This window comes from Ascaphus truei, chromosome 15 (genome assembly GCF_040206685.1).
Source record: "Ascaphus truei isolate aAscTru1 chromosome 15, aAscTru1.hap1, whole genome shotgun sequence".
Taxonomy (NCBI): domain Eukaryota; kingdom Metazoa; phylum Chordata; class Amphibia; order Anura; family Ascaphidae; genus Ascaphus; species Ascaphus truei.
The window spans coordinates 9,878,107-9,903,106 of record NC_134497.1 but is presented as its reverse complement, the minus strand read 5'-3'; the positions used below and the strand labels follow the sequence as shown (position 1 = coordinate 9,903,106).

The following is a 25,000-nucleotide window of genomic DNA, read 5'->3' as shown; positions in this document are numbered from 1 at the left end:
GCATCACTAGACGGAAAAAAGTTAGCGCTAATCTAAAAAGGGAGAGGCCCGCAGCCTGTGATATAACTCTGACCCCCCAGGTCAGATATAGAACTAGAAGACACGTTATATCTATGGCGCTGGGTCAAGTACATATATGCAAAAGTATTACTATGGTATCAAATGGCGCAAATGGCGCTAAACAATTTTTAAAGATAAATGATTAAATATATAATTAAATATACAACCGGATGGTGATAAGATAATTCATTGATGATCTCAGCAGACGGTGATCAAACATGGAAAGAGAAAAAGACAAACATAGTGTAATACTGTTAAACACTAAACCAACAAACAAACAAAAACTAACAATGTTGCTGAAACACACAGTGGACTAAAAAATGTAAAAGGATATATTTAATATGCTATAAAAACTTCATAAAACATATGACACAATAATGACAAGGTGAAGGTCCCAAACGATATCTGTCCGGATTGCCCGCTTACCGGAGCCAAGAAGGTAAAAGGCAGTGGATATTTTAAAGAGTATCCCCTCTCACAGTAGCTGGCACAGCTCCCACACCTTCCTCTGGCGTCTGCCACGTGTTAGACGTTCATCCACGCTGTCGCAGGGGCAGGGAACGCTGGCTGAATGTACTGCTTCACAGTGGTGTGAAGGAGTATTAATACTAGTATAATAGTATCATGGGCTGAAGGAGTATGAATAATAGTGTAATAGTAACATGGTCTGAAAGAGTATTAATAATAGTAACATTGGCTGAAGGAGTATTAATACTAGTATAATAGTAATATGGGCTGAAGGAGTATTAATACTAGTATAATAGTAACATGGGCTGAAGGAGTAGCACCGTGATAATGTCACTTGCCTTTGAAGTACTGTAGGTGTCTCTGGCATCACATTTAGATTGTAAGCTCTATGGGGCAGTGCTATATAGGAAATATAGATTAACCCCTTCTCTGCCAGGGTGTCGTCAGCTCCTTGCAGGGAAAAGTGTGGATGGGTCTCGGGTCCCCTAATGGGGTTCAAAGAAAATATTTGTCCAGGAAAGATGCGCTGATCTGTGCTCCCTAACTTCATCCCTAACAACTACAGCAGAGGAGGCCAACTGCAGTCCCCAAGGGCCACCAACAGGCCAGGTATTCGGGATATCCCTGCTTCAGAAAAAAAAAAATATATATATAAATATAATCAGGGGGTCTCCGGTACTGAACCGTGCTAATTTCAGCTCCGTGGACCCCCTTGTTCCCGAAATACTTAGCGAGAATCTGCTGCTGCCGGTTGCTTCCTGGTTGTTTTTAATGCTCATGTCACGTGGCCCAATAGGAAGCTGCCACGTGTGACGTGGCGGCTCCTTATCGGCTCGCGGGACACAAAGAGATTTAAACGCCATTTTGTTTCCCCTTGGAGGGGATTCTACTGGCCCGCAGCTTCCCCGGTAAGTGTCTCGGGAGCAAGGGGGTCCCCGCTCGGGAGTAGCTGCCCCTTTTAACGGACAGCGCCATTGCAATGAGTCACAGCGTGCGCTGGCACAGAAAGTCCTAACTTTGAAATTCTATATCACTCAGATATTAACATAGCCAGGAAGGTCCGTTGCTGAATTAAGTGGGACATTGTTTATACGCTTTTCTTGTTGTGAAGAGCTGAAATTTTTACCAGTTGGCACGAGATTAATTTCCTCTCACAGAGAGCAGGGTTTCCTAAATTTGTTTCCTGTGCACATTCAGATATCAGTTGCAGCCCGGGGGGCGCTGCTGCCCTGTCCTACAGTAACGAGTAGGGGGAATGAAATGGATACAAGCAGATTGGAGATAAGGAACGCTAGCCTTTCTAGAGGAACAGCCTTTAAGCCTACCCACCTTTCACAACACCGTATAACCTTTAACCCTACCCACCTTCCAGGACACGTATAACCTTTAACCTTACCCACCTTTCACGACACTCTGCAACCTTTAACCCTAACCACCTTCCGGGACACCGTACAACTATTAACCCTACCCACCTTCCAGGACACTGTACAGCCTGTAACCCTACCCACCTTCCAGGACACCGTACATCCTGTAACCCTACCCACCTTCCAGGACACTGTACAGCCTGTAACCCTACCCACCTTCCAGGACACCGTACATCCTGTAACCCTACCCACCTTCCAGGACATTGTACAGCCTGTAACCCTACCCACCTTCCGGGACACCGTACAGCCTGTAACCCTACCCACCTTCCAGGACACCGTACAGCCTGTAACCCTACCCACCTTCCAGGACACCGTATAGCCTGTAACCCTACCCACCTTCCAGGACACCGTACAGCCTGTAACCCTACCCACCTTCCAGGACACCGTATAGCCTGTAACCCTACCCACCTTCCAGGACACCGTACTTCCTTTAACCCTACCCACCTTCCAGGACACCGTACAGCCTGTAAACCTACCCACCTTCCGGGACACCGTACATCCTGTAACCCTACCCACCTTCCAGGACACCGTACAGCCTGTAACCCTACCCACCTTCCAGGACACCGTACAGCCTGTAACTCTACCCACCTTCCAGGACACCGTACATCCTGTAACCCTACCCACCTTCCAGGACACCGTACAGCCTGTAACCCTACCCACCTTCCAGGACACCATACATCCTGTAACCCTACCCACCTTCCAGGACACCGTACAGCCTGTAACCCTACCCACCTTCCAGGACACCATACATCCTGTAACCCTACCCACCTTCCAGGACACCGTACAGCCTGTAACCCTACCCACCTTCCAGGACACCGTACATCCTGTAACCCTACCCACCTTCCAGGACACCGTACAGCCTGTAACCCTACCCACCTTCCAGGACACCATACAGCCTGTAACCCTACCTGGTAAATGTAAATATTGCATTGTAAACTTTCTCAAAAATATTATCGAAATTTAGTGCAAACGAGAACCATTTCCCCAAAGCCAATGTGAAAGCCTCATCCCATCTCCAACACCCCTCTCTCCTGCAGTGCCGGTACCCTGCTTCACTGCTCTTAGCCTGTTGACGTTTCAACAATTGAAACGCCGATACACCGCAGTGTACAAGAGATGTAACAGCCGGCGGCGGGAATACAACCATTATCGTACAACGTGAAGTGACGGCAAATGTGATGTGTGTTTATTTCATGCCGTGTAATCAAGGGCTTGCGATTGCTTAAGTATACAAAGAGTCAGTGGGTTTGACAGCACCGATGGTGGGCTTGGTATTTCTCTAATGCTGATGGACAGTTGTAAACTGCAGATGTAGTAGGCTTCCCTGCGCTCTCGGATGGGATATGTTGGGATATATGACACCAACGTTGCTATTGACATCTCTGTGATATGTTGAGTTCCGAGGGAACTACGTCACATGCTTCATGAAAGCCTGTGTAAGCAGTGCTGGAGAACAGTCCGCTGAATGGTTCGGAAGGGCTCATCCAGTGCCCAGAAGGTGTGTTAGGGCCCTATCTACTAAGCAGTGCTATGCCATAAGTGTGTCTGCATGCTGTTGGAATCTGAAGAGCTTACAGTCTAAGGCTGCGGCCATGGTCGGGGAGACGGCGCGGAGGCGTGCGTGGCGCGATCCCAATGTTTTTTAAGACGAGGGTTGCAGCCATAGACCGCACGTGCGACAGTGCGAGGGGGGCGCGCGGTATGCGAGGAACCGGTTACATTTGATTCTACGGAGCGACGTCCAAGTCACGTGAACGGTTCGCCCAATGAGGCGAACCAGCTCCGTGATGTCACAGCCACGCCTCCCCATCGCGTCTACCCTGGCATGAAACCGCTGGCGCTAAAAAGCGGGCGACGTTACGCGCATGGTCACCATTGCCGCAGCCTAATAGTTAAGACGAGAGATTTGGAAACACAAGTAAGTGTTCCTGTGATACGGTTGCTGGTGTATCCCAGTGATTTTCCACCAGGGTTCCTATGAACTCTTGGGTTCCCCAGGCGTCCCTACAGGGCTCCCTGCAATCTATTAGGTAATCTGAAAATTGTACCAAATACAGAAAGATGTACATTGCATCTGATCTCCGATGTGCTATTAGAGAGGGTTGGGGTTCCTTACAATGCATCTGATCTCAGACGCGCTATTAGAGAGGGTTGGGGTTCCTTACAATGCATCTGTTCTCAGACGCGCTATTAGAGAGGGTTGGGGTTCCTTACAATGCATCTGTTCTCAGACGCGCTATTAGAGAGGGTTGGGGTTCCTTACAATGCATCTGATCTCAGACGCGCTATTAGAGAGGGTTGGGGTTCCTTACAATGCATCTGTTCTCAGACGCACTATTAGAGAGGGTTGGGGTTCCTCACAATGCATCTGATCCCAGACGCGCTATTAGAGTGTTGGGGTTCCTTACAATGCATCTGATCTCGGATGCCCTATTAGAGAGGGTTGGGGTTCCTTACAATGCATCTGATCTCAGATGCGCTATTAGAGAGGGTTGGGGTTCCATATAATGCATCTGATCTCAGACGCGTTAGTAGAGAGGGTTGGGGTTCCTTACAATGCATCTGATCTCAGACGCGCTATTAGAGAGGGTTGGGGTTCCTTGCAATGCATCTGATCTCAGACGCGCTATTAGAGAGGGTTGGGGTTCCTTGCAATGCATCTCATCCCAGATGCGCTATTAGAGAGGGTTGGGTCTCCGCAGAATTTCACAATATAATTATAGGGTTCTTCAACGGAAAAAGGTTAAAAACCACAGGTGTATCCTTTATTATACTGTAATAATGATTCTGTTCAGTCTACAGCTGTGGATCAGTACTGCTACCCTACTTGAATAATTAAAACTTCCGGGTGCTGTGTTTGGTCCAGAAGAAGAATATGAAGCAGAACATATCTCAAGGCGTTTGTTAGTGATGCCTCCCTCCACTTCTGTAACCTGTGTCCGGGGTATGATCGCGTCAAGTGCCCCTGACCCTGGAAAGGTTACGTTGATGCGCCTGGAAATTTAGTTTATTACGCTAATTAGCTCAATTCTCTAAGATCGCTAGATTCTCTTAATGCTGAGATTATAAATAGGACACGCCATGCTTCACTTACTGTCCGGCGACATTTCACTGAAGTGTTACTAATTATTGGTGTGTTGAAACATTTCACATTTGGGGATAGTGTATTTTGGTCTCATTGCTGGCATGGGGAGAGCGACCTCTGGTGGCAGAAGTTATTTGAGTAGAAATATGCGTATATAACGGTATTTCGATTCTCCTGAAAGGTGGACTGTCAGGAATAATTCAATGTAATACTAGTGATTACTCTAATGGTAAAAGAAAAATTGATTTATTTAACCCACACCAGAGATCTAAAAAGATCTGGTTGTAATCTCTTCCAGTCTTAGAAAACATGCTACGGATAAAGCGTGGGTTTTTCAACAGAGGTTCCTACTAGCGCTTGTGTTCCCCGGGCATCTCTAAAGGGTTCTATACAATTTTCAGGGCATTTGAAAATTGTTCCAAATACAGAAGAATTTACAATGCATCTGATCTCAGACGCGCTATTAGAGAAGGTTGGGGTTCCTTACAATGCATCTGATCACAGATGCGCTATTTGAGGGGGTTGGGGTTCCTTACAATGCATCTGATCTCAGAGGCGCTATTAGAGAGGGTTGGGGTTCCTTACAATGCATCTGATCTCAGACGCGCTATTAGAGAGGGTTGGGGTTCCTTACAATGCATCTGATCTCAGACGCGCTATTAGAGAGGGTTGGGGTTCCTTACAATGCATCTGATCTCAGACACACTATTAGAGAGGGTTGGGGTTCCTTACAATGGATCTGATCTCAGACGCGCTATTAGAGAGGGTTGGGGTTCCTTACAATGGATCTGATCTCAGATGCGCTATTAGAGGGTTGGGGTTCCTTACAATGGATCTGATCTCAGACGCGCTATTAGAGAGGGTTTGGGGATCCTTACATTGCGTCGACTCTCAGTTGCGATTAGAGAGGGTTGGGGTTCTGCAGAATTTCACAATATAATTCTAGGGTTCATTAAGCAAAAAAATTTTTGAAAATCACTGAATTAAGCCAATGCTTTCATGGAGCACTCTTCTGATATGCGAGTCAGGAAAGAAGCGCATTAGGTGAGAAATTTGATAAATGGGAAATGCTTTTTTAAATATATATATTTCTCTAAGGATGGTTTGCACATCCCTCTGTGATAGGCTGAATGGCCTGTCACTCACCCAGGGACAGCCAAAGTGACAGCACATCCTGTGTAATGACACTGCACATTGGCTGTGTAACATATGAAGTGTCTGTGGAGTTCAAATTGGAGGTGAAGAAGACAAGAACTGTACTATGCATTTCAGGCAGGGATTTTCTTTCCTATTGCCTGACTTTGCTGCATTTACTGTATTATTATAATTCCTTGTACTGTGTTGTCTTGTAAAGCACTGAGTACACTGTCTGCACTATATAAATAAAGATATACATAAATACTAGTGATGTACGGGCTACCCGGAAATGATCCGGTATCCGGCATACTCGGCCATATTTTTAGTACCCGGAAATTACCAGGATTTGGCACAGGGTGCCGGGTACTGGGTACTTCCGTCCTGCTCTGCTTCCTCTGTGGTCCTCCTGAATCACCCCCCTTCCTTCGGGGCGGTGGGAGAAGAGGATGGAGAACGGCAGGAGCAGAGGAGGAGGACGGCAGCCGGCGGTGGAGGGAAAGGAGGAGGATGTCAGCCATCGGCGGGAGAGGAGGACAGAGGATTGCGGGAGCAGAGCACGGCGGCAGTGCAGGACAGCCGGGGAGGTGCGCACTGTAGCAGCGGCAGTCACCGGAAGTCAGTGAAGACTTCCGGGTCAGCCCGCTGGAGTGCTCCTCCCTGGCTGTCCTGCTCCTCCCTGGCTGTCCTGCTCCTCCCTGGCTGTCCTGCTCCTCCCTGGCTGTCCTGCTCCTCCCTGGCGGTCCTGCTCCTCCCTGGCTGTCCTGCTCCTCCCTGGCTGTCCTGCTCCTCCCTGGCGGTCCTGCTCCTCCCTGGCTGTCCTGCTCCTCCCTGTACGTCCTGCTCCTCCCTGGCTGTCCTGCTCCTCCCTGTACGTCCTGCTCCTCCCTGGCGGTCCTGCTCCTCCCTGGCTGTCCTGCTCCTCCCTGGCTGTCCTGCTCCTCCCTGTACGTCCTGCTCCTCCCTGTACGTCCTGCTCCTCCCTGGCTGTCCTGCTCCTCCCTGGCTGTCCTGCTCCTCCCTGGCGGTCCTGCTCCTCCCTGGCTGTCCTGCTCCTCCCTGGCTGTCCTGCTCCTCCCTGGCGGTCCTGCTCCTCCCTGGCGGTCCTGCTCCTCCCTGGCTGTCCTGCTCCTCCCTGGCTGTCCTGCTCCTCCCTGGCTGTCCTGCTCCTCCCTGGCTGTCCTGCTCCTCCCTGGCTGTTCTGCTCTATATTTACTTCAAACATATGGGGTTGAGCGAGCTCATTCATGCTCCAAATCCATCTTTTTCTTTTCTAGCTGTGGGAGGAAATACTGAATTAAAATAAAAATAAAAATGATTATATGTTCACACACACTTACTCCTTCAACTACAGGCACAACTTCTATGTAGTACCAAACTGAAGTAATGGGTTAAATCTCACTGAAGCCTTTAAAAGAAAATCACACACATCTAAGTATTTTAAATAGTTTTTTTTTAAATGTCTTTGTCCGTTTCCAACATGGACACTCAGTCTTCTTGTTTGCTCCATCTATATGCCATTAACAAACTATGCCCCCGCTTCTCTCCTGCGCTCTAACCATAACGGTCTCCTCTCCACCCCTTTCACCTCTACAGCTCTCTCACCTTAAACCTTTTCCCCTCACTGCCCCTTACCTGTGGGAGTCCCTCACACTCGGCATACGCCAAGCCCCTTCTCTCCCCACCTTAAGACAAACCTTAAAACTCGCCTCTTACATGAAACATCCCGGTAGCCTGGACTCATGGCGACAGTCCCACACCCGGTGCAGAACAAACCCCAACACGCGCCCCAACGAAGCTGCTACATCTGCAGAAAAGGAGTACGATGATTTGCAGTGTTCCCAACCATAATATTTCTTCCCCGTGAACAAACTTTCTCCAGCCTCTGAAACGCCGCAATCTAAACCTGACCTTTCACCTTTTGTGGTACGCAGGTGGCCCTGGTCGAGTGGACAGAGAGCGTGGGACTGACCTTGGTTGGCAGGGATCAATCCTCCATGCTGCTGAGGACACCCAGTGGGCAAATCCTAAACTTCACCATCCTCCAGATCTTTCCATTCACCTACGAAAGCAGACGGATGGGCGTCATCGTCAGAGTAAGTCTATCGGTCCATCGCCTGTCTTTCTGTAACGTGCAACAATTTCAGGTGGAATTTCAGGTAGAAAATGACAATTTTAGATCCCACTTTTTTGTTGTTGTTGCAATTTTTCTATGAGCCACGAATGCCCATTCCTCCCCCCCCCCTCCCACCAATCCAGGAATGTTTGAGAGAATTTCTTCCATTTCTAGATGTAAGTCCTGATTCTCCATCTAACATCCCCGATACTTTGGCATTTAAAAGCTTGATGTCCAGTGGCAGGGAAACGTTTCACAGCGTGGGAATAATTACCTTTTATATTATGAGTTAAAACCACAGACTCTGATAACATTGACACTGACCAAAGCAGGGGAGCCTGGTTCGATTCCCGGTGTCGGCTCCTTGTGACCTTGAGGAACTCCCGTTATCCCCCTGTGCCTCAGGCACCACCATTAGATTGTAAGCTTTGCAGCGCAGCGACTTTGTGCCTGAAAACTCCTACACAATATATCCCCCACGCGCTGCCAGCACCCCACATTGGCCAGCAGAGAGCGAACCATTATCTCATTTTTGCATTCAAAACAAACCCTTTGAATTGGAGCCAGCGCTAGCTGGAGATGCCGCTTGGAAACAATACAGTTGGTAAAACCATTTCTGCAGATTGATGACACGATCGTCCCCCGTGATATGAGAAAGTTCTAACCTCCCCCTGAACCCTTTGCGAGGAAGTGAGTAATACAAGGAGACAGTGGACACTGTATTTATGTTGGATCAAAAATGGTGAAGTTTTTCGAGGCCCAGTATTGCTGCACAGGAAGCCGGGGGGGCTGCAGCGTATCCTGCAGAGATGTGGCTAAACACCTTTTTTAAAAAAAAAATAAGAACAACAATTTAATTGCTGATTCCACCGACAATAACCTTGTCCCCTGTTACCTAGGAACGAGGTAGCATAACAGAAATGGACGCCATTAGTCGTGTCAAGTGCTTTTTCTACGATGTAGGTCATTGATTGGACAGATATGCAGTGCATATCTACTCTGCTCTACAGGTCGTTTAGGTTTAAAGCAGCAGAACGTGTTATTTTTAGTAGGTGGGAAGCAGGGGGTCTCCGGGGAGCGGAACCGCGTTCATTTCAGCTCTGGGGACCCACTGCTCCCCGGAGATACTCGCCTCCGTAGGGGTCCTGGGGGCCATTTTGTCTGCAACGCAAGTATTCTCGCAAATATCTTGGGAACCAGGCCAGAGGCCAAGAGGCTGCGGATCAGTTTCTTTTTGGTAGCACAAGAAACTTTAACCACTTCATGGCCAGAGGGGCCAGCACTGCAGGACTCTCGAGCAGAAAAGCGGTTAAGGCTACAGCGAGATAAATGATAAATTATATATATATATATATATATATTTTATTATTATTTATTTTATTTTTGGAGTACTGACACAATACCACATTCTGGGAGTTGCCATGTCAATGTTACATAGATTTGGCTTTACATGTAAAAGGTTCAGAAAATATAACAGCAGGTTACCGTGGTAACCTTTCGGCAGCACTGGGCTCCAGAGAGAGCTCCATTTTAACCTCTCGGGCCCTCAATATTTCAAACGCTTTTATCTCCTGAAGGGAGCAGCAGATTTGTTTTTCAAAGTAAAAAACAACGTTGAAAGGGCCGAGTAGAGATCTCTGCAATGGCGACCAGCGCGCGTTGCAGCTTTAAGACCGTGTCCTTTTCATTCGTAGGACGATTCCACGGGAGAAACCACGTTCTACATGAAAGGGGCGGACGTGGTAATGGCTGGAATTGTGCAGTACAACGACTGGCTCGAGGAGGAGGTAAGTACCGCGTACGGACATTGTTACACGGGAAATACAGGTGACGCATTTTCCAGCGCTAAAACATACACCCTTCCCCTACATCCTATGCATGGAGACCTACACATAAACTGTATATATATATATATATAGGGCTGACAGGCCCGTCTCTAGGTTATGTGCCGCCCTTAGGCAAGCACTATTAACAATGCCCCCCTCCCCCCCCCCCCCGCAAAAAAATGTAGCCCCCCCAAAATTGCCCCCCCAGCTACGAAGCAGGGGTACTCCAGAGCTGAACCCCGTTCATTTCAGTTCCGGGGCGCCTCTGATTCCTGAAATACCTCCTTAGGGGTCACCGGTATCTCCTGCTCAGGTTTAGATGTCACATCGCCTGGGCCAATAGGAAGCTGTGACATCATAGGCGGCTTCCCGTGGGCCCATGTGACATGGAGCTTTAAACCTGAGCAGGAGATCCCCGCCCCCACTAAGGAGGTGAGTGTCTCAGGAAGCCGGGGGTTCCCAGAGCTGAAACCAATGCGTCTCGGCTACGGAGACTCCCTACTTCAATCCTACATGCACTCAAAAATAAATAAAAGGAAAGCAGCAGCGCTGTTTCACGTTCCTTTCCCTCCTGCCGCCCCCCCGGGGACCTGTCACCCCTAGGCGGTGCCTTACCTGCTTACCGCCCACGGGCGGGCCTGCCTTGCCATGTGTTGATGCCTTCCCCGGGAGTAGAGGGGACACAGGTCACGGATCCCTTTCAGTGAGTTAGCCGCGATACACCTAGGTTTGTTACGTGGACTCGGGTTTTTTTAGCCCATTTCCTTCTCTTCTGCGGGGTGACCTTCCTCGCTTGTATTTCTCGCTGGTCAGGGCACACTTCCCTTTCACATTTTCTCATTGTTTTTGTATACTTTAAGCGCTGGGACATTCCCATCCACAGCCAAGGATTTCGGTTATTTGGGATGTTTCATAACGAGCTGGGGAATGGAGTCGAAATAGCCGCGTTAGTCCAGTCGCGACAGTGCAGAGGAAATGAGGACTTCAGTACAAGGTGAGGCCTTTTTTATTTGGACTAACAATTGATATTATAAGACAAGTTTTCGTGAGTTCTCCTTTCGTCCTGAAGAACAGAGAAAACTCTTGTCTCATAATATCTCTTATAATATCAATTGTTAGTCCAAATAAAAAAGGTTATCACCTAATACTGAAGCATTTTAAAGCAGCTGTCCAAGCTGCCATTATATATATATATATATATATATATGTGTATTATATATATATATATTATATACATATATACAGTTATTTTTTATATATATACAGTATATATACAGTATATATATTTTTATATATATATATACCTTTGTATATATATATTTCCCCCCCCCCCCTTTTAATATGCGCATCAATACAATCCACACATTGATAAGTAATTAGCCAAGTTGCCGATCAATCTGTTCTCCTGTGATTGATCGGCGAAGATTCGGCTCGGGGGTTCGCTAAATGGCTGTCAGTGCAGCAGAAGAGGACCAAAGATGCAAAGTTCTGCCAGAGCCTGTTTCAGAAGAGGAAGGGGATATGACTTTGTAAATGGTTGATGTAGAAACAAAAAATGCGTGTTACATTATACTACATTAAAAATGTCATTCAGAGTTGTTTAAAAAATGAAAAAAGCTACAAGTATTTTCTCATAGTACAGAACTGATTTATTTAAAATAAAGCACACACACGTAGGATATTGCTTGGTCTGCAGCTTTAATAAAAAGCTATAATATTAGTTCTTTGGAGACTGTCTATTTCGTGATTACAGCATGCATATCTATTATTATTTTACAGGCGATCTTTAAAACCTTCTGTATTTAGTATATGGTTTGAGATTTGAACTCTTTCTTTTTCTTTTATTTCTCTGTAGATGTTAACTCTTTATTAAACTATTCTGGGATTGGACACATTTGTGTGACAGTGACGTTCTGTGTAAAACACGTATACCTTTCTGTATTACAGTGCGGGAATATGGCCAGAGAAGGTTTGAGGGTGCTGGTGGTTGCCAAGAAATCTTTGACAGAGGAACAGTATCAAGATTTTGAGGTACGATTCTTTCTTCTTCTGGATTTGCTTTTGTAGAGAGCTGTTGCAGTTCAGGAATTCATATTCTACCAAGGCTTATTTGAAGGCCTCATCCAATTTGTGATATGTTTGCATAGCGCTAGTGGAGCCTTCAGTGTATTGTTCTGATTGGCTAACAAGTTACGGTGAGTGCTCATTTGCATGTCATTACCCAGAATCCCTCGCTACAGTGGAAACATTGTTTGCAAAGCAACAATGGGGAAAGACAGGGTTACAGACCTGTCTGAGACTTGAGAATGGGCCACCAGTGGTATTTTTTATTTATGTACCCTCGTACAAATACATACGGGACATAACAATAAATTGGCCAATGAGCTTTTATTAGTAAATATAAAGTATACAAATAAATATCTGCATGTGAATGAGTGAATACAGTCATAGTAAGTCATTCGGAGCAATGATGACATCATGTTTTGGCCTTTCCCCTCCCGTCACCTACCACCTATTTCCACCCGCATACTGTATACATCGATGGCACTGCACGACCACTATCTGAACATAAGGTCAAATGAGCTTTTCACTTCCTGTGCAATAAAGGTTCACTCAGTTACAATGTTGTTATGATATAGAGAAGCTGCCAACGCGTTCGGAAGGCAGGAGGAAGCATTTGTTAAGTTGAATGATAGTCACCTGATACAAGGTCAGTCATCGTCAGGAGTACAGAAGTGACTAACTCCAGTCCTCAAGGGCCACCAACAGGTCAGGTTTTAAGGATATCCCTGCTTCAGCGCAGGTGGCTCAGTCATTGACTGCACTGTCTGTGCTAAAGCGGGAATATCCTTAAAACGTGGCCTCTTGGTGGCCCTTGAGGACTGGAGTTGGCCGCTCCTGACCTAGCCCCCCATTTTGACGGCGTTCTCTTGTGTTGGGCGCAGGCACGATACGTCCAGGCAAAGCTCAGCGTTCACGACCGGTCACTCAAAGTGGCAACCGTCATTGAGAGCCTGGAAATGGAGATGGAACTACTGTGTCTGACAGGAGTTGAAGACCAACTGCAGGCTGATGTTCGACCCACCCTGGAGACATTACGGAATGCCGGAATGAAGGTATCAAGGGCGTATATCCAAGGGGACTCCATGATATGTATCATCTTGTCATTATGAATCATTATTTGACCTTCCCATCACATTTTTCTCATTGTTTCTTCGGATTATTAACCTAACATTCGAAAATACTACATACAGATCTTTATCACAGTAACTCTGGCACCTGATGTGGATAAAGAGAAAGCATTAGAAATAATTTGAACAGAAGCTGGGGAAATATATGTATTACATGTAAAAACAAACAAAACATTTCTCTCTTCATGAGGTCATCGCAGTATTATGGAAATATTTATTTTTTCAGGTCTGGATGTTGACTGGAGACAAGCTGGAAACCGCTACATGTACAGCAAAGAACGCACATCTGGTGACCAGAAATCAGGACATTCATATTTTCAGACCTGTGAGTATCTACCTGGGTTCCCGGAGGACATATAGCTTTTGTAACTCTTTGGTTGAGAAAGCGGCCAGCCACACATTACTTGACATTCAAAGCACTACATGGCCAGAGCCCCAGCTATCTGACGGAGCTTTTAGTTCCCTACCCTCCCAATCGCTCATTTTGATCTGCAGGTGAGGGACTCCTTCAGTTCCGGGAATCTCCGTGACTTCTTTGGCGCCCGAGCTGCTCCCACTCTCTGGAACACTCTGCCTCGTTCAGCTCGAGAGGCTCCCTCTCTGGGAATCTATAATAACAGGCTCAATACCTATCTATTTACCAAGGCATTTAAAGAGGATCTAGTGGTTTAAATGTATTATATTTTTTTTTTTTTAGATATTTGCAATTTATTATATGAAATAGCGACGTACGTTGAGTTGAAGCCGGTTTACCGCTTGCGAACTTTGACAGAACCGTGGCTTTTTCTCACGACTAGATAAAGTTCCAATTTCACGTGGCTCCCGACCTCGTGTGAAAGTTTCACGCATCTCTATACACGAGACACACATTGAGGCTCTTTTAGTCTTCAAACACATTTCTCATCAATGCATTTCAGGCACATCTGGCGAAAAAAAGGGTTAACATTATCTGTACAAAGTGTGCCTTGTTTGCAGCTCTGAAAATTTGAATATCGGCCTTTCTAGCTAGTTGTACGTAGGTTTGGGGAAAGGGTTACGTATACACGCCTATCCATTGTCTCCCGTTCTCTTCACCAGATTATAGCACCATAATCATATACTTCTCGTTCCCAGGTAGCTAACAGGGGGGAAGCCCACCTGGAATTGAACGCATTTCGGAGGAAGCACGACTGCGCTCTGGTTATCTCAGGAGACTCGTTAGAGGTATTTAACGAGTGTTATGAAGTGGGCTCAGCGGGAATCCCAAGCACAGAGTTGAGCCGCAAATCTGATGTTTTGGTTTCGAGTAGTAATATAAAATACGACATAAATATAATAATCGAAAACAAAGCATATTTTTAGTATTTTATTTTTTAATTATCTGAACTGGGGAGTTCCTGCGTTACCCACTGTTCCCGAGATGCAAACAATTTGCCCACAGAGCAATAATCCTTATTCCGTAGACGCAAAATGACCATGCGAGTGTAAGCTCTGCGGGGCAGGGACTGCTTTTCCTATTGTTTTATGTCCGAAGCGCTTATTCCCATTCTGCGTTATAATATTATTTCACGTGTATTGTGTAGCGCTATATAACTGGATGGTGCTACAGTATATAAATAATGTTATATATGTATATGCATACATACGGTCAGGCACACTCCGGCGATCAGCAGAGCGTTGTAACGCCCTTGTGAGATGACGTTCTGACTTTCCGTTGGTGACGCCGGGCTTCTTCCATCTTTACCAGTCGGTCTTGTGAACAATACGTAGACGTTGCTCCATTAGTTGCCGCAACATGCCAGGATAACCGTGTCTCCCATTGTCACCGTGGCACAGGTATGCCTGAAATATTACGAGTATGAGTTCATGGAGTTGGCCTGCCAGTGTCCTACGGTGGTGTGCTGCCGCTGCGCCCCTACCCAGAAGGCTCAGATTGTGCGTCTGCTGCAGGAGCGGACGGGGAAACTCACCTGTGCTGTAGGTACGAACGAGATCCACAAACGTAGTAATCTCTCGGTAACCCATCAAAGTGCCTGATTGTGCCCCATTTCCATGTACCCATTTCCAGTTTGGTGGCATTATTTAAAGGTGCATTCCCACTCAGTTGACCATTACACATTGTCTAATTGACTTCCCTTAACACCTCTAACCATGCTAATAGCAAAGGTTTGGCTGCCTTCATTTTGGGGAAATTACAAGTTGAATTTTCTGAGCAAATGAAAATACCCCTTGTGAGCACGTTCACGTCTCAGACACGTCTGCAGCGCTGCCTTTCCCCATTATCTCTTAGCATACAGTGCTTCCTCTGCAGCCAGGGATTCTGGGTAATGGCATGCAAATGAGCACACAGTGTCACCATTCGCTTCAAATCCATTTTAACACGGACCCCTAGAAGCTTCTGCCTGCCGTGATATACAGCGTTTCAGCACAGCCCGGGTTAAAGAAGTGCAGAGTCAGTAACCCTACTCACAAACAGCCTTTTTCGACCTTTTGGGTCTCATCAGTGTGAGGTTGGTGATACTGACTTTGCCATATGAAGCTGGGATAGGTTTCACCCACACATTAAATAAGTTATGGTGGGAATTTGCTGGTTCTGAGTTGAGTAGAAAGAGCCGTGGGAATCCAGGTTTGATAGTGCAGAGTTTCTATATTTTTACTCGCAGACATAATAGACACAGCCCATTTCTCAGTACACTGACCAATTATTAATAATAGCGTTTGAACATAAATCCCCTCACTTACTCTATTTCAAGCTTGGTATCATTATGTTGTGAGAAGTTTCTGTAACATACTAAAATAAATAATAACATACTTTTTTTTTAATGTTCTTTTTCCCCCCCCAAGAAAGTAAAAAAAAGTTTAATTCCCCCCCTCCCCCCATATAAAGAAACGGTATTGTAATATATTAACTACATTTGTTTTAAATCATAAATGAGGGGATATAAAAAAAAAATGGCTCCTGATATTGAAGACCGCGCTGGTTTTGGGGGGGGGGGGGCTTTCCCGTAAAATGTTAAGATTTAATATAATAGGACCGGGTAGGGCGGATGTGCTTGGAGCAGGCGCAGCAAGCGATTGGATTTAGGGTTAGGTATTTAATCAGATAAAGACCTCGAGGTGTGTGCAGTTTCAGGTGTAGGAGGATATCTCCGAAATACTGCATCTGTGTAAAGAGGAACCACGAGGTTGTTATCAGCCTGTTATTAAAAGCTGCGTCTTCTTGCACAAGAAAGAGAAGGCTCTGGTTATTTCTTTGTGGTTGAGATAGATACACATCATGTTTTGTTTCTGTTTACCTGATAGTTTTGTGGGTGGGTGATATATGTATGTGTATGTATGTGTATGTATGTATGTATGTATGTATGTATGTATGTCTATATAATATATATAATCACTTGTGAGCAGATTCACATGTCTTGGACAGGTCTGCAACCTGCCTTTCAACCATTATCACCTAGCATACAGTGCTCCCACTGCTGCAAGGGATTCTGGGAAATGACATGCAAATGAGCACACAATGGGTGTGTCATGCAGTGGAAGCACTGTATGCTAGGTGATAATGGTTGAAAGGCAGGGTTGCAGACCTGTCTAAGACATGTGAATGTGCTCACAAGTGATATTCTTTATTGGCTATATGCTAACGGTGGAGGTTTTTTGTTGCCTTTTTCACCCACCATAACTTAAAGTGTGTGTGTGTGTGTGTGTGTGTGTGTTTGTGTGTCCAGGAACTGAATGTAAAGGTTCCCGTACTCTTCACACGTGGGTATTGAATGTTGGGCGGTATTGCGCACCCACAACTGTTCCGATGGTGTCTTGATTTGCAGGTGATGGTGGGAATGACGTCAGCATGATCCAAGAAGCCGATTGCGGAGTAGGAGTGGAGGGGAAGGTGAGGACGTTGTACATTTCTTCCAGTTCTCGATGCTGGAGGCGCCTGCAGCGGACTGACGGGGTTAACATTTGAGCGCAGAATCTCTTAACCTAGGGGTTCTCAACTCCAGTCCTCAAGACCCCCCCCAACAAGGATATCCCTGCTTCAGCACAGGTGGTGCAGTCGTGGACTGAGCCACCTGTGCTGAAGCAGGGATATCCTTAAAATCCGACCTGTTGGTGGCCCTTAAGGACTGGTGAGAGACAAAAAATGAAACATTCTCAGCGAAGATTTGCGCGATATTGCGAATCGAATCGGGACACGGTCACACACATCTATTGATGACCCGGCATGATTGCGGGCTCTGACGCTGCCTGGTTTGTTGCCCTTTTAGGAAGGGAAGCAGGCGTCCCTGGCAGCGGACTTCTCGGTGACCCAGTTTAAACACCTGGGCAGGTTACTAATGGTGCACGGGAGGAACAGCTACAAGAGATCAGCCGCCCTCAGTCAGTTTGTCATCCATAGGAGTCTGTGTATTAGCACAATGCAGGTATGTAACACATCCTGATCTCTACCTTGCCTATAATAGTGATATTGCCAAAAAAAAGAGATCCTTTACACCTTTGAGGTAAGATCAGGGAGAAGCTCCAGCCGATGTTCGTTTCGCGTTCAATGTAACGTTCCAGCAGGGCTGGCAGATGCGCTTAGTTTGAATGCGAAACGAACATCGGCGGGGTCTTCCCCCGGATCCCCGGTCTTACCTCCAAGCTGTAAAGTATCTGCTTTTTGGATGTTGTCCATGGCACACGGAGGTTGGTGTATATGCCTATCTGTGCATTTTAATAGTCTGTATGCTGCTACAGTTTCTACTTATGGGTGAATAAAGTGATTTTGTGGGTATAACTGGTGCCACCCATCCTCTTTTTTTCCCTGGGCACTTTGATATGGATTTATCTGATGACTGATGCACAGAAGAGAGGGATTTCCCTGTTAAATGTTGTGGATATTATTTTTTTGTGCCATTATTGATGCACCCAAATAATATATTCTGGTTCTTCGAGCCAGCTTGCAATTTAGCGGGGCTCAGTGCCAGGTGGGGGGGGGGGGGGGAGGGAGAGCGCGGGGCCTCTTACCTGCTCCGTCATCTCCAACCGGCTCCTCATCTCCGTGACGTCTCAGCGTCCCGTTGCAATGGGAACGGGACGCCGCTGCATCACGTTGCCGGAGAGGAGAAGCCGGAAGGTAAGGGGCACTTACAGAGACCCCCCCTGGCAATCAGTGTAACTGCTTAAGTGGATGAGAAGCTAAAAGTGCCGAACGCTGCGCCGATGTGCTAACCGGACCGCCGACATTCGTTTTTGCTAGAAAGTAGTAATACATAAAATTATAATAAAATGAATATGGATTTTGACACATTGCATCATGCCGTACCACCCGCATTGATACAATGGAAATGAAAGCAGGATGATGTCGTTTTTATTTTTAGTCTATATCTGGTATTGGTTAATATAATTGATGTTATGTACACTAGCCATACTGTCAGGACAATAATACGCTCTGTTAAGTTGCATTATGAAATATCTGTGCGACGTCAAATACATTTGTGGTTGACGCGTAGCAGCCTCATTGTGCACCCACGCTATTAACAGACATTAAAGTTTACGCCAGGTTCAATTTGATGGCCGATTTTGACACAGATGACATTTTTTTTAGTACATACCATTTACATCGGATGTGAAAATCCACCCCCCCCCCCCCCGTGGCGCTTAGCTGTGGCGGCCGCCCAGTGGCGTTTAGCTGTGGCGGCCGCCTCCTTGCTTCCACCCTCCTTCTGCTTCTGATTCGCAGCGTCAAATGACAGCGGGGACGTCACCAATGTAACGTCGCGTGATGTCGCATGGCGTCACGGTGCCATGATAACGCAACGTCATTTGACGCTGCAATTCGAAAGGAGAAGGAGGGTGACGGCAAGGAGACAGCCGCCCCATGTAAGTGCCACGGGGCGGCCGCCACATTTAAGTGCCTTCCCATTAGGCCCGATTTGACCCGAAAGAGTGGCAGATGTATATGGGGGCGGACATTTGTGCCGCTCCCAAATTTTGCTGCCTTAAGCTCGGTCTGAACCCCATTAATTAATGGTATGGGTTTTGAGGGGGCTACCTGTGGTCACTTGGATATCCCTTACATGGTACCTGCGTGACCTTGCGGTCGGATGTTTTAGTTGATCCAGCACAGCCGTTTGGTTTTACTGTTGGCATACTTGTAATTCGTTGATCGGTAAATAATGTCTGTGGCTTGTTTGCTCCAATTTTCCGAGTCCAAGTGTTTTTGTCCTGGTGGGCGCGGTGAGGCCTAAAGCCCAGTGCAGCTTACCAGATCACGCCTACATAGCGGTTTTATTCTGATCCGATATCCCCCCTCCACCACCACATCGTGTCATGCGGTGATAAAACCAGATTATCAGAGCCTCGCACGTTCATTCTTCTCTTGTTGCTTTTTAGAAGTCTCTTTATAAGATGTAACATACATCAGAGAAATGGGGGATAAATTGTACCATTACCTCCAGTATAACCCATTAGTGGAACACAAATACAGGAACTTAAAGGTTCAGCCCAAGCTAGGTGCTTTTTTCATTTTTTTTTATAGAATTGTAGAAGGGGGTCTCTGGAACCGAACCCCGTTAATTTCAGCTCCGGAGATCCCTGCTTCAATGTCCCTATCACGCCGGCCAATAAGAAGCCGTAAAGGGTGACGTCTTGGCTTCCTATTGGGCCGGGGGAGCTGTAAATCCACCATTATGAGAACCCCAGCCAGAGCAGCTACCGGCGCCCCCTGTGGTTAAGTATCTCAGGAAGCAGGGGGTCCCCAGAGCTGAAATGAGTGGGGTTCCACTCGGGACAACCCCTGGTTCAACCCTATTTAAAAAAAAAATAGCTTTTAAGCTCCAAAGTTCCAAATCTGGTTTCCTTACATCAGGATATTTTGGGGTCTCACAATCTGTCACTCAGTGTATTTTTTTTAAAGGTAAGCCAAAAATGTTAACAATTATAATAAAAAAAAAATGGAACCTATGTTTTGCGAGGCAGTCCTCAAACTCCACAAATAGCCGGGTTTCTAAACAGAAGGAAACGGTACAATTGAGGTGGTGACAGAGAACGTCATGTAATGACTAATAAAATTAATAGAAGGAAATTCTTTCATCTCAAAACAATGTTCTGCAGAATAAACAGCCCGAGACATGGACGTGAGGGCGTACCGAGCAGGGCTGACATTAAATGCATTAGCACCGTTCAGCCGATGAGCAAGGAAACCTGCCTTTTATGACGCGTGTGTGTGACGGAGGCACCGAGGTGGCCAAGAAGTGCGCAAGCCCCAACCTGCTGCCTCCTCGCCATCATCCGGGTCCCCTTATAATGATAGATTTTGGACCTCTCTGTTCCCCGCGTTAGATATTAGGTATTATAATAATAACATTATTTCATGTGGCGCTTTTCTCCCAATGGGACTCAGCGCGTCACAATTACAGCACAGCGCGCGGGACGCAGCACGTAGGAATGTTACAGACACAGACCCTGCCCCGCAGAGCTTACACTCTACGTTTTTGGTGCCTGAGGCACAGGGAGATAAAGGCACTTGCCCACGTTATGGTGGGTGAACTTAACTTATACGGTATAAAGTATGGTAAACCTACCCAGCCTTGAAAATTGCAGAGCCAGTACATCCAGCCTCTGATGAGACCCAAACGGTTGAAATAGCTGTCTGTGAGTGGTTTCACTGGCTCTGCATCCCATGCTGTGCTTAAAAGCTGTGTGAACGGCAAGCATTAGCTTATAAGGGCTCCCTGTTAAAATGAATTTCAGGCAAAAGGTGACACACTGTGCTCATTTGCATGTCACTTCCCGGAATCCCTTGCTGCAGTGGAAGCACTATATGCTAGGTGATAATGGTGAAAGGCAGGGCTGCAGACCTGTCTAAGACACGTGAATGTGCTCACAAGTGATATTTTTATTTGATATATATATTATATATATATCCTTCTGCCATTTGTAACTAGCCAACTTCCTGTATTTTAGGTGATCTCGCACCGCTTGACCCTGGATTTCCTCTCTTTATCATGGTTCCATGTTCACAGGCTAGCTCTGTTATTGGCTGCAACTCTAAAACATCTCCCAGCATCCTTGATTGGCTAATCATAGGTGGTGAGCTGGCTGAGGGTGGGGTTTGCACACACGTCCCATCTGATTGGCCCAAAGTTCTGGATCCACAGCTCCCTGTTTGGCCCATCCAAAATACCACATACATATACACACACATACACACACACACACACATACATACACATACATACACATACATACATTACAGTCTCAGCGGTAGCGGCGCGAAAAGATTCTTTTCACCGGCTTTCCCCCGATCGGCCGGCTCCACGCTCACTGCCGTGCGCGCGCGTCCCTAGTATAGGACGACTGACTAGCCACAGCCAACAATAAGTGCCGCGCATGCGTACGGCGGAGTGTGCGCGCCCACTATATTACGGGCCTTAGAGTAGCACCTGAAAGGTACAATCCCAAATAGTCGGCCAGTTGAATTTCTTAGGGGCCTCTGAATGGGGAAGTGTTTTTTTCCCCTTATCCCACCCCCTCCTTATCAGAGAGACAATAAAGATTAGGTGATGTGGGGAGGGGGACAAGCACTTGCTGATCACACAGTGACATCATCACAGTGACATCATCACACAAAGGAGCAGCTAGGGGGAATGTCCCAAGACTAACTTAAAAAAAACAAATACTTACAGGTGTCCAATTTGGGTAAAAAAAAAAAAAAAGATGCGATCCCCTTAAAGCTGTCATTGGAATTAGTTCACTTTGGTCCTCGGAAGGATTTCCCCTTTAACAGAGAGGCTGCTGGGAAGTGAGATCTTTGGTTTCCATTTAAAATGAATTGTTGGAAACCTAGCACTACCCAGGTGTGTCTCCGAAATAATAGACGGTTTCTGTAAGCTGGCCCATGACGGTGTTACTCCGCCAGATATAATGTCATCTTTTCAACACATTTTGAAAGCCTGCAGTTAACAAAATGAGGCACCGAGAGTTTTCAGGCATAAATCTTATATCTTTCAAAGCAGGATCTCCATAATTATAAATACCATACAACTGTTCACACATTCAGCCTAAACTTCCTCTCTCGAGAGAGAGAGGGCAGCTCATTGTTCTACTTTGCTATTCACACTGACCTGAAATAAACTTGCTTTGTCCTATCTATTGCAAATCTCAAATGTGCACTTCTTCCTTATCGCGTTGTTATCGTGTATAACTAAATCACAAGTGGTTAAGCAGTGGTCATAGTGGAGATTTAATTGGAAATGCTGTGGTCCATCTTTGCGCGCGCGCGTGTGTGTGCGTGTGTGTGCGTGTGTGTGTGTGTAAGTAATTTGGAGTGCTCCTGGGTTTGTGACCCAATGTGTACAACAAGAGACAAAAAGGCCCTCATGCTATTTTCAGGAACCCCGGGAGTTGTTACTCAATGGGCAGCATTGAGCCCTCAGGTTGAAGTGTCTTTTGATGAACATGTTGAATAATATTAAGATATAAGAAATGGTTGTTATATTTGCATTGCGTGGGTAATTTGTTACCTTTGATCTTTTTAGAGAAGTTCGCCCCCACACAGCTCACATGGACACTATAGGGTCTGATTTATATTATGCATTAGGGGAGCTTGGATCAATTGTAGAAGTTCTATAGCCTTTTTTTATATGAATTAGATGCAACTTCTGTATCAATATAATAATGTTTTACATATAAATATATGTATAGCATATAGTGTGTGTGTGTGTGTGTGGGGGGGGGGGGGGCACATTTGGAAGGCACAACACAATATTTCAAGGGAACCTTCCACGGTTCCTCAAGAGGAAAGTTTTCACCCTGTGTAACCTGCCCGTGCTCACTTATGGTTGGGAAACGTGGACACTAAATGTGAAGATAATTCAGAAGCTTCAGACAACGCTAAGAAGTATGGAGAGATGCATGCTGGGTATTACCCAAAGAGGCAGGAAAAATAAGGCATGGGTTCGAAACCAAACAACTGTCTGTGACATCAGCACATGGGGGAAGAAATGAAAATGGCGGCAGGCCGGACATATCACAAGAAGAAATGGCCATCGTTAGATAAAGATGGGACTTGACTGGATTCCGAGAGAGATGTAAAGACCAAGAAAAGTACCAAAAGTAAGATGTGAGGATGGAATCAGAAAATGTGTTGGAGCAACGTGGAGAAGACCGTCTTGCAACCGTAGTACCTGGGAGATCATTGGGGAGGCCTTCATCCAACAGTGGGGAGACAAGGGATGATGATCATGATGGGCCTCCTCCCATCTTGGTTTTGGTCGTCATCTTGGTCTTTTGATACTCATTGTAATCCAATCTAGTACCATCTTTATGCAATATGTCCTTCTCACAGCCATTTTTATTACTTTACCCTTCTGATGATATCATTGACTTTTATGTTTGCTTTTGGATGTATGTGTGTGTGTTTAAAAGGGCATAAAAAGATGCTAAGCATATTACCTAGCATTATTATTAGTACTATCCGTAGCATTACAAACCAAACCATTTTCAGGACTGACACATGACCGGTATATCGTTACAGGCCGTCTTCTCCTCTGTATTTTACTTCGCCTCCGTTCCACTCTACCAAGGATTCCTCATCATTGGGTAAGTGTAATAGTATTGTATATACCCCCACGCAGTCTGTTCTGGGTGGGCAGGCTTGAGCTGGTTTTGCAGGGGAAGTTGGAACCATTGCAGTTCTGTGGAGAGTTGGGCTCCCCGGCTTCCCGAATGTGTTCACTAGCTTTGGAGCTCCGACGTACTCAAAGTGTATCTTGTTTTCACCAGGAGTCGTCAAGAAACTGCATTAATCAGCAGGTTTAAAGCAACAGCCCTCCCCAAAAAGAATAATACACATCCCCTGAATTAGAGGGATCCCCCAGATCATCCCCCCTGACGTCCAGTGTCCTTGTCCCCCGGTTCCCCAGATATTGTCATTTGTTTGTGCCAAAACTCCAAATATGTCTACCAGTCTACAAACTTAGCTGCAGGGCTGCCAATTGAAAGTAAAGGCATCACCGGGCCGAGTCATGACCCCGCCACCATTTTGTGTCCCATTTTGAGCCGCAGCAAGGAAACCACGGGGCTCCCGGACAACGCATGGCCACGGAGCACCTCCGGGGCTGTCTAGAACATTTGGTCGTGGCTGTGTAGCCGCAACCAAAACTCTGCCGGCGTTTAGCCACCACTGACCTGGCCGCTTCTCCGCCAAGGTAAGTCTCTAATCTTACCCCTTACCCTAAAAAACCCTTAATATTAACGCCACCCCTTACCCATACAACCTTACCTTAAACCCCTTAACCTAAGCCCCTACCTAAAACCCCTATCCATAACACCTTACCCTAACTGCTAAATGAACCCTTAAATTAACTTACCTTGGAGAAGCGGCGGAGGGTCCCAATGCGGCCGAATGTCGGAGAAGACTTGTCGGCAGCGAAACAGCCGCGGCCTACTGTCCGATTCCAGCTCCGGGGGGGACCCCTGTTTTAGGTCAAATCTTTTTTTTATTTTTTAAAATCTTTTTAAAATGTTTATTCAAAATGAGCACCGAGGAATTTCTCTTTAACCCTTTCTGGCAGAGAGGGCGGATTAAAATGGTTAATGCTCCATTATCGTCACCGCATACCATTTTAGATTCTCTTTATTCCACCCTTCCTGACCGGGCTTGTACTGTACACTATCACGGTTCATTGTTAGGCCACCCCTTCCCCCCTTCACCCCCCCCCCCCCCCATAACCCAC

At 46.3% G+C, this 25,000-nt stretch overlaps 1 protein-coding gene across 1 annotated transcript in view; it reads left to right on the top strand.

Moving 5' to 3' along the window:
• The window catches only part of ATP9A (ATPase phospholipid transporting 9A (putative)), an 89,656-nt gene that overhangs the window by 47,162 nt on the left and 17,494 nt on the right, over nt 1-25,000 (top strand). The window contains exons 15-24 of the mRNA XM_075571553.1: nt 8,106-8,267; nt 9,982-10,074; nt 12,061-12,144; nt 13,059-13,229; nt 13,531-13,629; nt 14,418-14,507; nt 15,120-15,264; nt 17,108-17,172; nt 17,549-17,704; nt 23,800-23,864. Of these exons, the coding sequence (XP_075427668.1) occupies nt 8,106-8,267; nt 9,982-10,074; nt 12,061-12,144; nt 13,059-13,229; nt 13,531-13,629; nt 14,418-14,507; nt 15,120-15,264; nt 17,108-17,172; nt 17,549-17,704; nt 23,800-23,864 (1,130 nt within the window). The remainder of the gene's footprint in view (nt 1-8,105; nt 8,268-9,981; nt 10,075-12,060; nt 12,145-13,058; nt 13,230-13,530; nt 13,630-14,417; nt 14,508-15,119; nt 15,265-17,107; nt 17,173-17,548; nt 17,705-23,799; nt 23,865-25,000) is intronic.